General features: G+C 41.5%; 2 protein-coding genes and 1 long non-coding RNA gene across 5 annotated transcripts in view; 2 read left to right on the plus strand and 1 right to left on the minus strand.

The window, feature by feature from the left end:
• Nucleotides 1–462: 462 nt before the first annotated feature.
• Nucleotides 463–3,762, minus strand: LOC135539855 (HIG1 domain family member 1A, mitochondrial-like). Of its 3 annotated transcripts, none has more exons than XM_064966038.1 (4): nt 3,629–3,762; nt 1,445–1,553; nt 1,128–1,262; nt 463–947 (listed from the first exon to the last, which is right to left on the minus strand). In XM_064966038.1, the coding sequence occupies exons 1-4, from the start codon at nt 3,704–3,706 to the stop codon at nt 883–885; spliced, it is 387 nt and encodes a 128-aa protein (XP_064822110.1). In that variant the 5' UTR covers nt 3,707–3,762; the 3' UTR covers nt 463–882. The 3 variants fall into 3 exon arrangements, with proteins under 3 accessions (XP_064822110.1, XP_064822111.1, XP_064822112.1); XM_064966039.1 differs by having other exon boundaries at nt 1,445–1,540; nt 3,629–3,739; XM_064966040.1 differs by having other exon boundaries at nt 1,445–1,537; nt 3,629–3,735.
• A 338-nt stretch (nt 3,763–4,100) lies between these two features.
• On the plus strand, nt 4,101–7,564 carry LOC135539858 (uncharacterized). The gene is made up of 3 exons (XR_010455670.1): nt 4,101–4,284; nt 4,357–4,509; nt 5,131–7,564. It is a non-coding gene; the product is annotated as an uncharacterized LOC135539858 (long non-coding RNA).
• A 1,980-nt stretch (nt 7,565–9,544) lies between these two features.
• LOC135539857 (carboxy-terminal domain RNA polymerase II polypeptide A small phosphatase 2-like) overlaps nt 9,545–19,254 on the plus strand; it is a 33,752-nt gene continuing 24,042 nt past the window's right edge. Inside the window, exon 1 of the mRNA XM_064966041.1 lies at nt 9,545–9,665. Within this exon, the coding sequence (XP_064822113.1) occupies nt 9,605–9,665 (61 nt within the window). The 5' untranslated portion in view covers nt 9,545–9,604. The remainder of the gene's footprint in view (nt 9,666–19,254) is intronic.

Here is a 19,254-nt window from a genome sequence, read left to right on the forward strand (position 1 = left end):
TATCTATTGCAGCCTAATTGTATTTACACCATCCCAGCAGCTTTCTTAGAAATGTAACTTTGCTCTTTGCTTCTCCGAGCATGCACTTCGTAGCCTATAGGCTATAGATCATATGATTGTCACCACACTAAATAGCCTATAAGCACACTTGACATTGCGCATCCAGGCACACATGGATATATAGCCTAATAAGCAACAAATTCAAGAACACTGAAAAATATTGAAATTTCATCAATTACATGACCCTCCTCTGGACTAGAGTTAATACAAAAAATACTAAACCCTCCACTTGACTGAAATTGAAAAAGCATGACCCTCCCCCATTTTCCTCCAGGTAACCATTCTGTAAATTTCAATCCATCCCCTAGAAGAGTTAGTAGTGTGCGGATAGGTAGTTGAAAATAACCTTTTACCTACTTCTGTACCTGTTAATTAAATAAAAACTTCACTCATAATTCAAAGTAGATTTTAGAAAATAACCAATATTATTTATTATATAATAACAATAACACTACATGGTCAGGCTGACAATGGTCAATGAGTGGATCGGCTATAGGAGTTTATGGGTGTGCTGGTCGCCTTCAAGGTGGCATTTTACTGGTGGTTTACAGCAGGTGTCTAGCAATGAGGTAATGATTGAAACAGAATGAATGTGCCACTCGACTTCCTCTGAAATATACTAACCTTCTTCAAAGTGACTGCCAGATAAAAATGCTGCTTAGTTTAAATGACACCCTCACCAAAATAAATGACTTGCCATGAATGGAATGTTATTTTGACAGATATAATCCATTCTATGATTTCTATTTCTAAGGGTAGAATGCAGAAATGGCAGGCATGGAGTGTTTTCTGGTCATGTCACTTGCTGATTGGCTAGTAGGCTCACTTGCTGTCTTTACCTGGGTCCGTGGGGGCAAGGTATTGTTTGTACATAGAGTAGATCACCCCTACAAATAGACAAACATTACAGTCATGTTAGTGTTTCATTTTATGGTAGTGGTACGTGTATAAGGGCACAACACAGTCACAGTCTTGTTTGATACATGTTGCTCCTGTAAATTGATTAAGAGATATTAGCTGTTTGGCCTGTGTATCTGTTATACAGCACATATTGGATTAAGACTTACCTAATGTCATTGCGCCTACTATAAAGCCTTGAGCTCCAACACGCATATGGATGAGGTGGACTGACATCTTTGTGTCTCCCCGCGACTTGAGCCTCCACAGACCAAAGGCGACCACTGCAGCGCATCCTGCCATGCCTGTAAAAAAAACACATGGGAAATGCAATGATGGTCTGGGTGCATGATATCTAACTTTAGAACCAGGGTTGGAAAAGTGGATTACAATTTATTCCATGACTGACTGGGATTCAATCAAACATGCACTATGAAAAGGTTCCACTGCGGTGGAACCACCAACATCATTCATGCTCTTCACTTACCTATTGGGACAAACGGAGACTCCTTCGCTTTCCTCATAAATTTTGATTCATTCTCATCATATGTTGGCATATCTTGGTTGGAGGACATGGTGACTGCTGGGAGGAGAGGCTGACATAAGGAATACTGGCTTGAATAACACACAGTCCAACTTCTATCCCTCACTAATTACAGTAGGTACTATAGTATTGTCATACACACTACTGTTGATAAAATATAATGTACAGTGTCTTCGGAAAGTATTCAGACCCCTCCACGTTTTCTTACGTTACAGCCTTATTCTAAAATTGACAAACATTTGGTTTTCCTCAATCTAGACACAATACCCCACAATGACAAAGCAAAAACAGGTTTTTACAAATAATACAACTGAAATATCACATTTACATAAGTATTCAGACCCTTCACTCAGTACTTTGTTAAAGCACCTTTGGCAGTGATTACAGCCTTGATTCTTCTTGGGTATGATGCTACAAGCTTGGTACACCTGTATTTGGGGAGTTTCTACCATTCTTCTCTGCAGATCTTCTCCAGCTCTGTCAGGCTGGGTGGGGAGCATCGCTGCACAGCTATTTTCAGGTCTATCCAGAGATGTTCGATCAGGTTGAAGTCCTGGCTCTGGCTGGGCCACTCAAGAACATTCAGCGACTTGTCCCAAAGCCACTTCTGCATTGTCTTGGCTGTGTGCTTAGGGTTGTTGTCCTGTTGGAAGGTGAACCGTTGTGCCTGTCAGGTCCTGAGCGCTCTGGAGCAGGTTTTTATCAAGGATCTCTCTGTACTTTGCTCCGGTCATCTTTCCCTCGATCCTGACAAGTCTCCCAGTCCCTGCCACTGAAAAACATCCCCACAGCTTGATGCTGCCACCACCATGCGTCACCGTAGGGATGGTGACAGGCTTCCTCCAGATGTGACGCTTGGCATTTAGGCAAAAGAGTTCAATCTTGGTTTCATCAGACCAGAGAATCTTGTTTCTCATGGTCTGAGAGTCTTTCGCTGCCTTTTGGCAAACTCCAAGCGGGCTGTCATTTGCCTTTTACTGAAGAGTGGCTTCCGTCTGGCCACTATGGTGGACTGCTGCAGAGATGGTTGTCCTTCTGGAAGGTTTATCAACAGAGGAACTCTAGAGAGAGTTCTGTCAGAGTGAACATCGGGCTTGACCAAGGCCCTTCTCCCCCGATTGCTCATCTCTAGGAAGAGTCTTGGTGGTTCCAAACTTCTTCTATTTAAGAATGATGAAGGCCACTGAGTTATTGGGGACCTTCAATACTGCAGAATTTTTTTCGTACCCTTCCCCAGATCTGTGCCTCAACACAATCCTGTCTCGGAGCTCTACGACAATTCGTTCAACCTCGTGGCTTGGTTTTTGCTCTGACATGCACTGTCAACTGTGGGCCCTTATATAGACAGGTGTGTGCCATTCCAAATCATGTCCAATCAATTGAATTTACCACAGGTGGACTCCAAGTTGTAGAAATGTTTCAAAGATGATCAATGGAAACAGGATGCACCTGAGCTCAACTTCGAGTCTCATAGCAAAGGGACTGAATACATGTAAAAAGGGAGGTTATTTGTAATACATTTGCAAAATTTTCTAGCAACCTGTTTTCGCTTTGTTATGTGTAGATTTGAGGATCTTTTTGTTATAAATTTTTTGAATAAGGCTAACATAACAATGTGGAAAGTCAAGGGGTCTGAATACTTTCTGAAGGCACTGCAAAGATACTAATTTAATCATAATACATTTATATTTCAGATGCATTGCTTATAACAAATGTCACTTTGCCACATAACGCTACTGAGCTACGTGACACAAAGCAGGAACATGCCTTGAACTTATACATTTGAGTTTACTATTCAACTTCCTGCAGTACAGTAGACGAGGGATGGACCCAGAGTTTAGAGCTTCAGCCCGGTGGCTTGATGTGGCATTTTAAACTACGGCGTTTGACAATAATTTACAGTCACTGCTTTGTGTTAATGTATGTTTTTTTATTGCAAGTTATTTGTCCTCGTGACCTTAGAATGTCACCTAACGTTACAAGCTAGCTAGTATCCCAGACAAGGACAGAATCCCAAAAGACAGTCCTAATCATCTATAAAGCTAGGATGGAGCAGCATTTACAGTGAGAGTACAAGTTATTACACGGCCATTCGAGTGAGCTTTATACTATTGGTTAATTACTTACATTCGATCTGTCGAAAGATCCCGATAAAGAAGCAATGTTTTGCCTGCGTTTGCTCTCTGTTTCAACCTCTGAAGTCATGCAAAGATAGTGAAGTCCATTTCCCGTGACCTCGTTTCCGTATCACGCAATATTCCTACCGCGATAGAAAAGCTACCGTAACGTTAGTGTACCGTAATACACCGTAATAACGTGCATAAGGACAACATTATCGAATATTTGTATATTTTTTTCAACATAGGATTTGATTTGTAGGTAGGTTACAGTGATTTTTGGAAGCTATTAATTTGTTTATTTAAAATGTGTAAGAGGTGCTGATTGATCAGTCAGCAAGTTGTGCCTGGGTCAGCAAGGTGTAGTAGCCGTATGCCTATTGCACTCAATTGTTTTTTTATTATTTGTATTTAACTTTTATGTAACTAAGCAAGTCAGTTATGAACAAATTCTTATTTACACATCACGATAAGAGATTAACTACAATGCTACATAAAGAGACCTAAAGACAACAACATCACATGGCAGCAACACATGACCACAACATAGCAGCAGCACAACATGGTAGCAGTACAAAACATGGCACACACATTGAGCACAGACAACAGCACAAAAGGCAATAAGGTAGAGAGAACAATACATCACGCGAAGCAGCCACAACTGTTGTGAGTGTTCATAATTGAGTCTTTGAATGAAGAAATTGAGATAAAACTGTAGTTTGACTGTTTTTTTTGTAGCTCGTTCCAGTCGTAAGCTACAGACCGTTAACAGATGTGACTGGCAGAACGGGTGTTGGATGAGGGCTGAAGTAGTTATCTCGGATAGGAGGGAGTGAGGCCCTAATCTCTGGCGATGCTTACCGTCTGAATACACACGGGGGTGCCCGCGAGGTAAAACAAGTGTCTTGTGTCAACCAGAGAGGATCTTTGCCTCGACAGTTATTTATAATACTTGCCACAGTTTTTTTTAAACATTTTATTGCTTATTTGCTGTTGTTGCAGTTACATTTATTGCACTCCCAAGTTATTCCATTCTGTCTGTTATGATGACATCCTTATAAATAATGAAAGTCTCTGCACATCATTTCTACATTCATTTTTTATTTATTTTATTCTTCCTCAAACATCTATTCCATTTTACAGGTAGGCCAACTGGTGTTACTCTACAAAGGGTTTCTCCGTGAAATCCCTTATTTTCCCAAAGTGAGCAGTCTGCACTGCTGGACAGTGAGATTGCTTTAGGATTTATGTAAAATGGGAGGGGTTTTCTCATTTTCTTTCCTTCTCTCCCCCACCTCTCTGATTCAGAGGGTTAAATGCAAAATACACATTTCAGTTGAATACATCCAGTTGTACAACTTCTGTCTCCCTCAATCTCTCGATTTGGGCATTTTTGTTTGCTTCTCTTGTTTTATCACCTCTTTTTACTACGCCTCTCTCTGGGCTGTCTCTCTCGTTCTGTAGTTCTCTTATTCCCACTTTCTCTCTATCCTCCTGTTCCACTCTGCCCAGGCATCACAGTTTGCATTCTAGGCCCCTTTTCCTGGAACCAGGGCTCTACAGCAGAGGCCACCTCAGGGCAGGATGGCAAGGAGGGGGAGCAGTCTTCCTGCAAATCACATGGTACAGGAGGTGTCTTTACTTCATGAGTTCAGCTTGTGGTCTACGATGTAGTTGAGATATAAATATATTTGTAACCAGTGGTATTAATCAAAAGGGACTATTACACCACTGTTTTAGTTAACGTCGCTATGTGTGTCTGCTTGCCCCACCCTTGTGAGTTCTGGTGTTCTCTACTTATCCTGTCTCCCTCTCTTCAGCCCCCTCGTTCCTGCCAGACACTGAGGATCACGTGACCTCTGTATAGGTTTTCCATAAATTCCTCACATTCAACCAATAGGTATCCAGTATCACACCCTTCTATTTCCCTGTTACTTCACTGTTCTGCTGCCTGCACATGTGTGCTCTCTCTTCCCCTATAGGTCAATGTATTGGTTTACTGTATATAGTGCCAGACCTCGCACAATGCAGCGCACACTGTATTGCTCAGGCATATATGGGACAGGTTGTTGGAGTATGTTGTCAGAGAGTGAGATATTACAGTTGAAATCAGAAGTTTACATGCACCTTAGCCAAATACATTTAAACTCAGTTCTTCGCATTTCCTGACATTTATCTAATCTTAGTAAAAATTCACTGTCTTAGGTCAGTTAGAATCACCACTTTATTTTAAGAATGTGAAATGTCAGAATGATTTATTTAAGCTTTTCTTTCTTTAATCATATTCCCATTGGGTCAGAGGTTTACATACACTCAATTAGTGTTTAGTAGCATTGCCTTTAAATTGTTTAACTTGAGTAAAACATTTCTGGTAGCCTTCCACAAGCTTCCCACAATAAGTTGGGTGAATTTTGTCCCATTCCTCCTGACAGAGCTGATGTAACTAAGTCATGCTCGCGCACACTTTTTCAGTTCTGCCCACAGATTGTCTATAGGATTGATGTCAGGTCTTTGTGTTGGCCACTCCAATAACTTGAGTTTGTTGTCCTTAAGCCATTTTGCCACAACTTTGGAAGTATGCTTGGGGTCATTGTCCATTTAGAAGACCTATTTGAGACCAAGCTTTAACTTCCTGACTGATGTCTTGAGATGTTGTGTCAATATATCCACATAACTCTCCTCATGCCTCATGATGCCATATATTTTGTTAAGTGCACCAGTCCCTCCTGCAGCAAAGCACCCCACAACATGATGCTGCCAATCGGTTCACGGTTGGGATGGTGTTCTTCGGCTTGCAAGCGTCCCCCTTTTTCCTCCAAACATAACGATGGTCATTATGGCCATACAGTTCGATTTTTGTTTCATCAGACAAGAGGACATTTCTCCAAAAAGTATGATCTTTGTCCCCATGTGCAGTTGCAAACCGTAGTCTGGCTTTTTTATGGCAGTTTTGGAGCAGTGATGTCTTCCTTGCTGAGCGGCCTTTCAAGTTATGTCGATATAGGACTCGTTTTACTGTGGATATAGATACTTTTGGACCTGTTTCCTCCAGCATCTTCACAAGGTCCTCAGCTGTTGTTCTGGGATTGATTTAGCGCTTTTTGCACCAAAGTCCGTTCATCTCTAGGAGACAGAACGTGTCTCCATCCTGAGCGGTATGACTGCTGCGTGGTCCCATGGTGTTTATACTTGCATACTATTGTTTGTACAGATGAACATGGTACCTTCAGGCATTTGGAAATTGCTCCTAAGGATGAATCAGACTTGTGGAGGTCTACATTTGTTTCTGAGGTCTTGGCTGATTTCTTTTGATTTTCCCATGATGTCAAGCAAAGAGGCACTGAGTTTGAAGGTAGGCCTTGAAATGCATCCACAGGTACACCTCCAATTGACTCAAATTAGGTCAATTAGCCTATCAGAAGCTTCTAAAGCCATGATATAATTTTCTGGAATTTTCTGAGCTGTTTAAAGGCACAGTAAATTGAGTGTACGTAAACTTCTGACCCACTGGAATTGTGATACAGAAAAATTACTTGTCATGCTAAAACTAGTTTGTTATCAAGAAATTTGTGGAGTGGTTGAAAAATGAGTTTTAATGACTCCAACCTAAGTGTATGTAAACTTCCGAATTCAATTTTACATGTGAAGATTTACTCAATGACATTAGTCCTCAGAGGCCATGATAAAACATTAGAATCAACATATATAAAACAGATATCATTGTGATGTCAACCATAAGCCTATTCATCATTGGCTGCAATGCATTTTTTTTAAATGTATATCACAATGAAATTAATATAAATCATTTATCCAATCTGCAGCCTAGTCACACTGCTGTTTTTAATGAGCTTTGCTCTTAGCAAAACACATCCTGTGTTCTTTGCTTGGTGTTTGTTAGAACTTATGCATGTCCACCTGTTATATTCTGTTTTCAGTAAATTCATTTTCCAGCTGTGTTGAAAACTTTCGATTTCTATATGTCGTCATCTCTTAAAAACAAATTCAACAAGCCCTTATACAAACATACCATCAATGTAGATTAATTACATTTTTGCCTGGTATTACATTGTTATGCAGACAGTGTTGCAGATATTCTATATTTTCAAACAACAATCAAACTTTCTCTCTGCATAATCGAGAGAAAAATCTTAGAATTTACTTTGTGTTATTACATGCATGATTAAGAGGATATGTAGGTTAATCAGACACGTATGTACCTAATAATGTTTATAAGCCGTTTATAAGCAGTTTACAATCATACTCTGTATGACTATATAGAACAGGGGTCCCAATTTCATTCAGCCATGGGCCAATTTTCTCTTGAGCAGATAAGCGGTTGTCCAGAACATGTAAATTAACCACAAACCTCACAGACAAAAACAGAATTTCAAAACTTGATTACATTGGGATACGATCACATAAGCCTCTCAATTTATACATGGGAATACTTGAACAGATTTCCTAAATTAAAATTACCTTGAGCTGATTTCCTGTTAATTTCATGGTCTTTTATGTCCCCCAAAAAACGATTGAAAGCGTTTTTTTGGGGAAACCCTGACATAGAATATCAATCAAAATACAAATAACTAGGTGGTGAAAACGGTCCTATAAATGCCGGTCTAAACGGGTTGAACTAGGCTAATTTTAGCCTATGATGAAATTATAAAATGTGGATTGTAATCAAACGATTAGTGCTGCCACAAGGTCAAAACATAAAGTATGCAGACTTTATATTCTTCAGTTCAAATATTTCACATGGCAGTAATTTATTTAGTCCTCAATTGCCGCAGATAGATTATCATTTTTGGCAATAGGCCTTTGCATAGGCTTCAACCACATAGGTCTACTACTTAATGTATATATAAATAGCATTTAGAATAGTATTCAGCATTGAAATATGCAATTTATTAAATGTATATTAAATGGCAAACTCGTCTAAATAAGCATAGTCTACGGATATTAAACACATTGGCCGTGAGCCATATGCTATATTGATAATGGGCGCATGTCTCTGCCCAGGCGTTGCTGATTGACGCCTGCCAGATTGTACAACGTCTGGATAGGTAGGCCTGTATCAGCTAACCAAATGATGTGTTATAGTAATATGTCAATCGATGACACAGCATGCAACCATTGGTTGATGCATGCAACATCTGAGCAGGGAACGCAACCAAACATGGTCATTGCTAGGAGGGAAATTAACTTCAAAAGCCCCCCTGTTCCTAACCTTAACCTAATTATCCTAACCTACTGCGTAACATTCTACGAAAAATCCAATCTGATGTTAATTTGACAAAAGATGCCTGGACCATCAAACCTGGCCGTAAACCCTGCGACAACTAGTGAACACAGGAATGCGCTCAGAACGAACTCCGAAGCGAGTTGAGAAGAATGCCTGTGGTACTCCCACTTCTACGTGATCCAATCCGAGACGATGAGCGGTTTCAAGGCGCCCCCAAAATCATCAGAAGAGCAAAAACAAAGCGTCATCCAATATACTAAAACAATCATTTATTAATCAGACATATATGCATTTGGACCAAGATAAGGAATTATTTGACCAACATATTTTAAGTTTTCTTATAGGGGATTATGATCACTCAATGTTGTTTATCAGTATTAAGGGGAACTTGAAACCGCACCCTGCCCCATTTCCTCGGTTGTTTTGCTTTTTTCGCCTGGATTCTCCATGTTGGAGTATTAGCGAGGTCTTTCCTAGTGTTAGCTAGCTATCAGAGGGGACCGCAGCGTTACACTAATACACTTCATGTTGAACGCATGAAGCACACTGCCTAGTTTGAACTAGGAAAGATAGCGGAAGCTATAATTGATACGAGAAAAACCAAGAAGCTGTTTTTATTGGGATATTTTCGGATACCAAACGCAACGGGTTGGTAAACGTGATTGCTAACCAGCTAGCTGAATGTTGAAAGTACCTGCAAATTGGGGTAACGGATTGGACTTTGAGGGGCTGTGCATTTGTTAGATGGAAAGTTCTATTATCACTCAAGTGCAGAAAGAAGATAGTCAACTGCCGTCCAAAACAGGTAAGTCCTCTTGTTTATCCGCTCAGTGAGATCACTTTCGCAATGTATAATATTGTTTGTTGAAGCGGAAGAAGCCAGCCAACTGTCGCGCGAGCTAACTGGTAGGCGCTGCTAGCATGCTAATAGCTACACGCCAATCATTGGCTTGCGCCCGTCTAATTAATGAATTTCAGGTTTGAGTGAGTTTTGTCATGTGAACAAGTTATTGGTAAATGTGTCTGACATTACATGTACGACATGAAGATATTCCAAATGCTGGTTGTACTGAATCAGGTTTGCCACTGTGTGGGTGTCCATTTTACATTCAGCATGCGAGTCAAATAGTAGAACGTAACTCGTTAGTTCGTTACGGGTAGCTAAACGACCATCTCGCAGACGATAGCGTCAGTCAGGTATAGGGAACCTCCTGGATAAAGTTATTTTAACAGCAAACTCACTAGCAAATTACGTTGTTGGAAAAACAATCGATTGTAGCCTATATTATGAGCCACGTAGTAAAGAACTATATACACTTTTTTTTGTACTTTCAATTACGTTTGACATTGTTTCACGGCTTTTCAATTGAGACAGACAAGTGGTGAAAGTTTAGAAGTTACTAGTTGCCTGGAGTATGCCTGGTCAGCTTCTTTTTCCAGACAGTAACAGAATTCTTTTGTTTGCAATTTGTCATATCGGCTTGTATACATTCATTTGTTTGGCTCGGATGTACGTACTTTAAACCTATGGTCTGTAATCCAATTATGTCTGTCAAAGTAGATGCTATTTTAATAAAACAGAAAAACATTGGTAAAATTGTCTACTTAATTATACTTTAATACCTAAGCATTACAGAAAGTCAACACAAGATATGGTTAAGGCCACAGGCGACAAAGATGGTTACAATGTATGTCTGTTGAGCATGTTTGTGCACGTTTCAGATGTCACCCCTAACCAGTACCCTACCCACATGTAAAAATATGTGACCAACAGGCTTGATTCGGTCTTATGTAGCAAAATATGAAATAGTTTTTTTTATTGAGTAGATTCAGAGCTAGAAAACGGTATATCATACACTGCAGTTGAGGAACAATGGATAATGAATTCTGCTTTGAAAGTTGATGAACTTGTAACCTCAATTTTGAGAAAATGGCCTTTTAATGTTTTGATACACCTACTGGAGAGCTCTTCTTGGTCCCATTCAGCATGGTTCACACCCTCTAAAGCCTAATCCCACCCATCTCTTTTAGGATTAACGTGAGGCCATGTACTGAACAACCAAAGATTTCAAGACTAAAGGCTGGTTTATGCTATGGGTGTGTTTGTAAATTTAATCTGGAGTGCCAGAGTGCGCTCTGGTCATTCGTAAACTCAGCGTTGTCAGATTGTCTGTTTGTAAATTCAGAGCGTTTCGCTCTAGGAGCGTTCAGGGCCCATACTGGACGCTCTGGCCCGAGGAGTAAGATTGATCTGAGCATTCTCACTTAACAGCTGTCAAGCACCCAAGCTAACATTGGCTAGCTTACTAGCTACTTCCAGACACAAATGAGAGAACAGTTCACTAACCATTTTACTTGCCCTAGTAGAGCTGGTTAGGCTGTTTTCATCTCATCCAGGGTGTTGGTTACTGCAACTATGCTGCTGGCAACAATTTTAATTACGCTTTTTTGCCAACGTTTCTTGACACCGGCCATATTCTACGGGTGTTGTGTGTTTGAAAAGTTATTCTGCGCTCTGGCACACCCAGACGAGAGTGCTCTGAAATCAGAGTGGATAGCCAGAGCGAATTTACCAGCTCCGCTTATTGACAGTTGTTGTGGTGACATAATGACATTCTATTGATATGGTTACTTGCATAGTAGTTACTCTATGGGGGTGCCACAGTAGTTACTCTATGGGGGTGCCTCATAGTAGTCTCTATGGGGGTGCCACAGGGTTCAATTCTCGGGCCGACTCTTTTCTCTGTATATATCAATGATGTTGCTCTTGCTGCGGGCGATTCCCTGATCCACCTCTACGCAGACGACACCATTCTATATACTTCCGGCCCGTCCTTGGACACTGTGCTATCTAACCTCAACGAGCTTCAATGCCATACAACACTCCTTCCGTGGCCTCCAACTGCTCTTAAACGCTAGTAAAACCAAATGCATGCTTTTCAACCGATCGCTGCCTGCACCCGCATGCCCGACGAGCATCACCACCCTGGATGGTTCCGACCTTGAATATGTGGACACCTATAAGTACCTAGGTGTCTGGCTAGACTGTAAACTCTCCAGACTCATATCAAACATCTCCAATCGAAAATCAAATCAAGAGTCGGCTTTCTATTCCGCAACAAAGCCTCCTTCACTCACGCCGCCAAACTTACCCTAGTAAAACTGACTATCCTACCGATCCTCGACTTCGGCGATGTCATCTACAAAATTGCCTCCAACACTCTACTCAGCAAACTGGATGCAGTTTATCACAGTGCCATCCGTTTTGTCACTAAAGCACCTTATACCACCCACCACTGCGACTTGTATGCTCTAGTCGGCTGGCCCTTGCTACATATTCGTCGCCAGACCCACTGGCTCCAGGTCATCTACAAGTCCATGCTAGGTAAAGCTCCGCCTTATCTCAGTTCACTGGTCACGATGGCAACACCCATCTGTAGCACGCGCTCCAGCAGGTGTATCTCACTGATCATCCCTAAAGCCAACACCTCATTTGGCCGCCTTTCGTTCCAGTACTCTGCTGCCTGTGACTGGAACGAATTGCAAAAATCCCTGAAGTTGGAGACTTTTATCTCCCTCACCAACTTCAAACGTGCTTCAAACGTGCTATCTGAGCAGCTAACCGATCGCTGCAGCTGTACATAGTCTATTGGTAAATAACCCACCCATTTTCACCTACCTCATCCCCACACTGTTTTTATTTATTTACTTTTCTGCTCTTTTGCACACCAGTATCTCTACCTGTACATAACCATCTGATCATTTATCACTCCAGTGCTAATCTGCAAGGTTGTAATTATTCGCCTACCTCCTCATGCCTTTTGCACACAATGTATATAGACTTGCCTTTTTTGTACTGTGTTATTGACTTGTTAATTGTTTACTCCATATGTAACTCTGTGTTGTCTGCTCACACTGCTAAGCTTTATCTTGGCCAGGTCGCAGTTGCAAATGAGAACTTGTTCTCAACTAGCCTACCTGGTTAAATAAAGGTGAAATAAATAAAATAAAAGTTGAGTCTTTTGTTTAGACATGTAGCTAGCTAGCTAAACAATTAACCATAATCACAATTTATAACATTACTACCCTCCAGGTAGCTAACCAACCAGGTTCAATGTTAGCTAGCTAACTTTAGGCTATAACAACACTGGAAGTGACTCTGAGATATGAGTAATATAACTACACACAGATCATACACGTAACAATAGCTTGTGAGCCAACCAGCTAACATTAGCTAGCTACTAACAGTGCACTTTAACTTGAAATTAAAACAACTTTCTGACAAAATTAGAAATGTGTAATGTGAAAATGTAGCAAGCTAGACTGGTGTTTTAGACTGGTGTTTTATGCAACAGCCTTCGGTGTGTTCTCTTTTCTATTGTGTCTGCATATTTACTATAATTTGTTAAATCTCCTTAGCTATCATATTCTAGTGCCACTGATTTCAAAACCCAGTCCTCCAGAAAGTGGAGAGCAACACTTATGTAGTTCTACTATGTGATATCTTTCATAAAAGACGAGTTGGAAATGATTACCTACACATACTGACCAGCTCATTTTATAGACAGAAGCCTGCTACATGGCAGACCAATCCAAACTCATCTCGGCATGTCCAGCCCACTCATTATCTGTCAATTATGGCTAGCAGGAAGGTTACAGACTTTTCCTTTAGCCTAACCAACTAGGTTCGTAATTTAACAATTGTATTCATATTTACAGATGGGATGCAAGTTTAGTATTAAGTCACACAAACCTTCACATGTTCCAGAAGCCATTTCTGCCAAAAAATGCATTTTGATTTAAAAAAATAAAATGTTTGCGTTCAAATGGCTCTCCTGTGAAGTAGTGACACGCGACATACGCTACATTTCCTGAAACGAGTCGCTTATAGTAATAGGATGTTGCAGCTCATATGAAGGCACTATGTGTTGTTTATGCTCCTTCTCTGATCAGGATTAACCCCGGCCAAACTAGAACCCGGATGGGACTATGGGACTCCCAATCACTGCTGGGTTGTGATACAGCCTGGAATTAAACCAGGGTCAGTAGTGACACCTCTAGCACTGAGATGCAGTGCCTGAGGCCGCTGCGCCACTCGGGAGCCCAGATGGGAGACTCCATATTTGTTTTTCAGGTTGACTTGAGCTGCGGTGGGTAGGTGTTGTTTATTGCACGTCAACTGTCCTTTGTTGTCCTGCACAGGTAGGCCTACATGTCTGACAGGCAAACAGGAAGCAGTTTATTGTTTTTCAGCAATGTAGGCTAGAGGTAGACCGATTATGATTTTTCAACTAGATGCCGATTTTTTGGAGGACCACAAAAGCTGATACCGATTTAATCGGACAATTTGTAAATGTTTTATTTGTAATAATGACAATTACAACTCTCGACAGATGTGGCAGGACTTGTAAACTATCACTTCTAAACTATCACAGATTACAAAGGGAAACCCAGCAGTGAGCTGCCCAGCGACCTTCCAGATGCGCTAAAGGCCTTCTGTGGGGGAAAATAAGAAAGAAATCTATCGAAATATCTGCATATTCATCTGTTTCAGCACCAATTGGTTGATCAAAAAAATATTCTGATTTTATAGATAATTTAGTTTTTGGAAGTATTTATGAGTCATGAACAGGTTGGAGAGCCTTTATGCACAAAATAAAGTGTTTTCATTCAGAAAATTGCCACATTCAGTTCTTCATCCCATGGTAATGTAAGATTAGTGTAAATATAATTATAATAGTCTATAACCTCTATTGCTTGCATTAATCATGGAATTGTGTGATGACACGGCCAATTATCGTGTTATGCATCGCTTTCAAACGGTTACGTCTTGGTCTGTGCTCCGCTCCGTATCCGTTTATTTAGCATACATGTCTTATATTATCAACTGTTACTACTGACCCTAAGCACCAACCACACGGCCGTGACGGCGTTTACAGAGGAAGCAAATGAAGGTAAATTGAATGTTAATGTAGGTTATATCACCTGAAGGGAACTTACAGTAAATTGGCATTTGAATGTGTTTATTAGGCCCACTGCCGGTCGACAATGATAGTGGCTAATATTTAACATGATTGAAATAGGAAACCGAAAAGTCAGGGTAGCCTATAATTAAGACATTCGAGAGTGCCCATCCCTGCAAGTACACATTTAAATTCTGCATAATGAGACAGCATTTCATAAACTTGGGGAAAGTTGATTTGCTACAGTTTGCTACCTTTAGGACTGGTTTCACATTTGTCTCCAGCAATTTTATGATAAAATAGATCTAAAACAAGTGTGATTTCTATTTACAATTCTGTTAATCAAACAGATCTTCTCTAGACCTTATTCATGGTTTCCTCACGTGTAAAAGGGGTGTAATTATTAGGTAACTAAGTCAAGGTCAGAATATGGAATATCTGTAGACACACCTCCACAACACCTTAATTTGTTCAAACTCCACCCCAAATAAATAGCGGATGAATAGTATGCTATTGTCATGGTCAAGTTCAAGGTCAGAATATGCATAGAGTAAAAAGGGAATTGCATTCCATTTACTCACGTTTATCTCTGGTCGGAATTCCCCACATACTACCCCAACAGACCCACAGATGACATGTTCTCTATTGCACTCCACACTGCCCTCACCCACCTGGACAAAAGGAATACCTATGTAAGAATGCTGTTCATTGACTACAGCTCAGCATTCAAAACCATAGTCCGCTCAGGACCCTGGGACTGAACGCCTCCCTTAACTTGGTCCTGTACATTCTGACTGGCCACCCCCAGGCGGTGAGAGAATAACACATCTGCCATGCTCCTCATCAATACGGGCCCTTTAGAGTGGGTGCGTAGTCCCCTCTTGTACGCCCTGTTCAACCATGAATGTGTGGCCTCACACGACCCCACCACCATCAAGCTTGCTGACGACACAACGGTGGTCGGACTGATCGACGTTGAGGTCGTCAGAGGCCGAGCAGTGTGGTGCCTGGACAACAACCTCTCCCTCACGGTCAGTATTGAAAATAAGATGATCGTGGACTACAGGTAACAGAGGGACGTGTACATCCAATCCACATCTTTTGGGCTGTAATGAAGCGGGTCGGGAGCTTCAAGTTCCCCCGTGTCCACATCACTTACAGATTAAAGGTCTTGAGCAAGTTGGATGACATTTGGAATGAAACCAGTTCAAAGTACGGTGACTCAAGTATGGAAAATGACTGGAGCTGATACATTGCTGAAGTTTGATCATAAAGGTACTGGTGCCCTCCCGTGTCAAACACTTGGATTCAGGAGGCAAGGATTTACTTCATGCTTTATGTACCAGAGCATAAAGCTCATGATTATATACACCAATAGTTGCATCTTGAATATGTACCGCCTTAACCGTCATTACATGTGTGCCTATGCCATGCTTTGGCCTTGTTTACAAACTACTAGTAGCTAGCTCAAGCATAATGTGTAGACAATCAGACTACAAAAAAACATCTATGTCACGGACAAGCTAAACACGTTTTTTTTTGCCCGCTTTGAAGATCACACAGTGCCACTGACCCGGCCAGCTACCAAGGATTGTGGGCTGTCCTCCTCCGTGGCCGACGTGAGACATTTAAACGTGTTAACCCTCGCAAGGCTGTCTGCACAGACGGCATCCCTAGCCACATCCTCAGAGCATGCGCAGACCAGCTGGCTGGTGTGTTTATGGACATATTCAATCTCTCCCTATCCCAGTCGGCTGTCCCCACATTCTTCAAGTGTTCCTGTACCCAATAATGCAAAGGTAACTGAACTAAATGACTATTGCCGCATTGCACTGTCATCATGAACGTCTTTGAGACTAGTCAAGGATCATATCACCTCCACCCTTCCTGATAACCTAGACCCACTCCAATTTGTTTGCTGCCCCAATAGGTACACTGACGATGCAATCACCATCACACTGTACACTGCGCTATCCCATCTGGACAAGAGGAATACCTATGTAAGAATGCTGTTCATTGACAATAGCTTAGCATTCAACACCATAGTACCCTCCAAGCTCATCATTTAGCTCGAGGCACTGGGTCTGAACCCTGCCCTGTGCAATTGGGTCCTGGACTTCCTTACGGGCAGCCCCCCAGGTGGTGAAGGTAGGACCCCACAAGGGTGCGTGCTCAGCCCTCTCCTGTACTCCCTGTTCACCCATGACTGCGTGGTTATGCACGCCGCCAACTCAATCATAAAGTTTGCAGATGACACAACAGTATTAGGCTCGATTACCAACAATGACGAGACAGCCTACAGGGAAGAGGTGAGTGCTCTGGGAGTGTGGTGTCAGGTTAACAACCTCTCACGCAAAGTCAGCAAAACAAAGGAGATGAGCACCCCCCTGTCCACATCGACGGGACAGCAGTGGAGAAGGTGGAAAGTTAAGTTCCTCGGCACACACATCACGGACAAACTGAAATGGTACACCCACTCAGTGTGGTGAAGAAGGCCTCTTCAAGCTCAGGGGGCTGAAGAAATGTGGCTTGTCCCCAAAAACCCTCACACACTTTTACAAATGCACAATTGAGAGCATCCTGTCGGGCTGTATCACAGCCTCGTACGGCAACTGCACCGCCCTCAACTGCAAGGCTCACCAGAGGGTGGTGCGGTCTGCACAACGCATCAACAAGGGCAAACTACCTGCCCTCCAGGACACCAACAGCACCCAACGTCACAGGAAGGCCAAAAAGATAAAGTACAACGACCTGAGCTACGGCCTGTTCACCCCTCTATCATCCGGAAGGCGAGGTTAGTACAGGTGCATCAAAGCAGGGATTGAGAGAGTGAAAAGCCGCTTCTATCTCAAGGCCATCAGTCTTAAACAACCATCACTAACATAGAGGCTGCTGCCTACCTACAGACTTGAAATCATTGGCCACTTTAATGTTTACATGTCTTGGATTACTTATCTCATATGTGTATATACTGTATTCTATACTATCTACTGTATTGTAGTCTTTGCCGCTCTGACATTCCTCGTCCATATATTTATATATTCTTAATTCCTTTTCAAAAACGTTAAAGGCTACATAGACTGCTCCTGAATCTCCTCTTCAACAAGGTCATCCTTGATCCAGCGCCATGTGTGGGGAAGCTGTGTGAGCTGTCCAGCCCAGGACCCCTGTCTGCTCAGTGTGGGAGGCCTGATAAGTAGGCCATAGCTGCAATTTCCTTCCGTTACAGTCTTGGGTGACTGAAGTCAAGTGGATGATGGAAGCAGGGTACATGAGTCCTCCTCTCCCACTCCCCTCCCCATCAATCCCTGTAGTTGGTTGTAATTCACTTTTACATGAAATATCACATTTTGTTACTTAGTATTCTTTTCATTGGATGGGAGATGAGTGCTACAAATTGTACAAATCAATGTGTGCTGCACACTGTAGGGCAGTCAGGTGCCTATATTAGGCTTATGCCTCTAAGATTTAAAAAAATGTTTTTACGTGAAATGTCTCACCATTATTTCAACTTTATTTCTAATGAGTGTTCATGTTGATTAATGTTTTGGCTATGCTGGCGAGTTGTAAATGATCAAATAAATGTCTGATCAATGTGTACAATTCTGAACATATTGTCATTTTTAATGCTAATGCAGATGCACCGATAATTTGTCTAGTACACTTATTGTATGCTGTTTTCATGTACATTCCCTTATGTTTAAGCTTCAAAGGTGAATTCTGGTGAAATGTATCAGTGAACTATTCTGTAATTGGTTACAAAGCAATAGAAATGCAATTGTGTAATTCCTTTTTGTCTGATATCCAACAGTCCACGATCAACTCTGTTGACCATGAGAGCATTTTGCTGAGAATGGTTTGAGACATACTATTTAGGCTTGGAATGACATGTGCACCATTGTTTACCTTGTTATATGGCAATGACCTCAAGGGCAAGCTCATGAATATAAGCTCCCCACCCACTCAGCTTGTTCTTTCAGGCATCCTGATAGTTGGAGATGAGAGAGAGGTCACATTTCTATTCTATTTTCAATTCTGAGCATTTTAATAGTGTAAAAAAATGTAGTGGGTGATGTTTTGGGCGGGGATATGTAGGACGGTAGTGTCCCACCTCGCCAACAGCCAGTGAAAGTGCAGGGTGCCAAATTCAGAACAACAATCTCAATTAAAATTCCTCAAGCATACAAGTATTTCACACCATTTTAAAGATCAAATTCTTGTTAATCCAGCCACAGTGTCTGATTTCAAAAATTCTTTAAAGCGAATGCACCACAAACGATTGTTAGGTCACCACCAACTCACAGAAAAACATAGCCATTTTTCCAGCCAAAGAGAGTCACAAAAGCACAAATATAGGTAGAATTAATCACTTTTTATGATCTTCATCAGATGACACTCAGGACTTCATGTTACACAATACATGTATGTCTT

This window comes from Oncorhynchus masou, chromosome 5, assembly GCF_036934945.1.
Source record: "Oncorhynchus masou masou isolate Uvic2021 chromosome 5, UVic_Omas_1.1, whole genome shotgun sequence".
Classification (NCBI taxonomy): domain Eukaryota; kingdom Metazoa; phylum Chordata; class Actinopteri; order Salmoniformes; family Salmonidae; genus Oncorhynchus; species Oncorhynchus masou.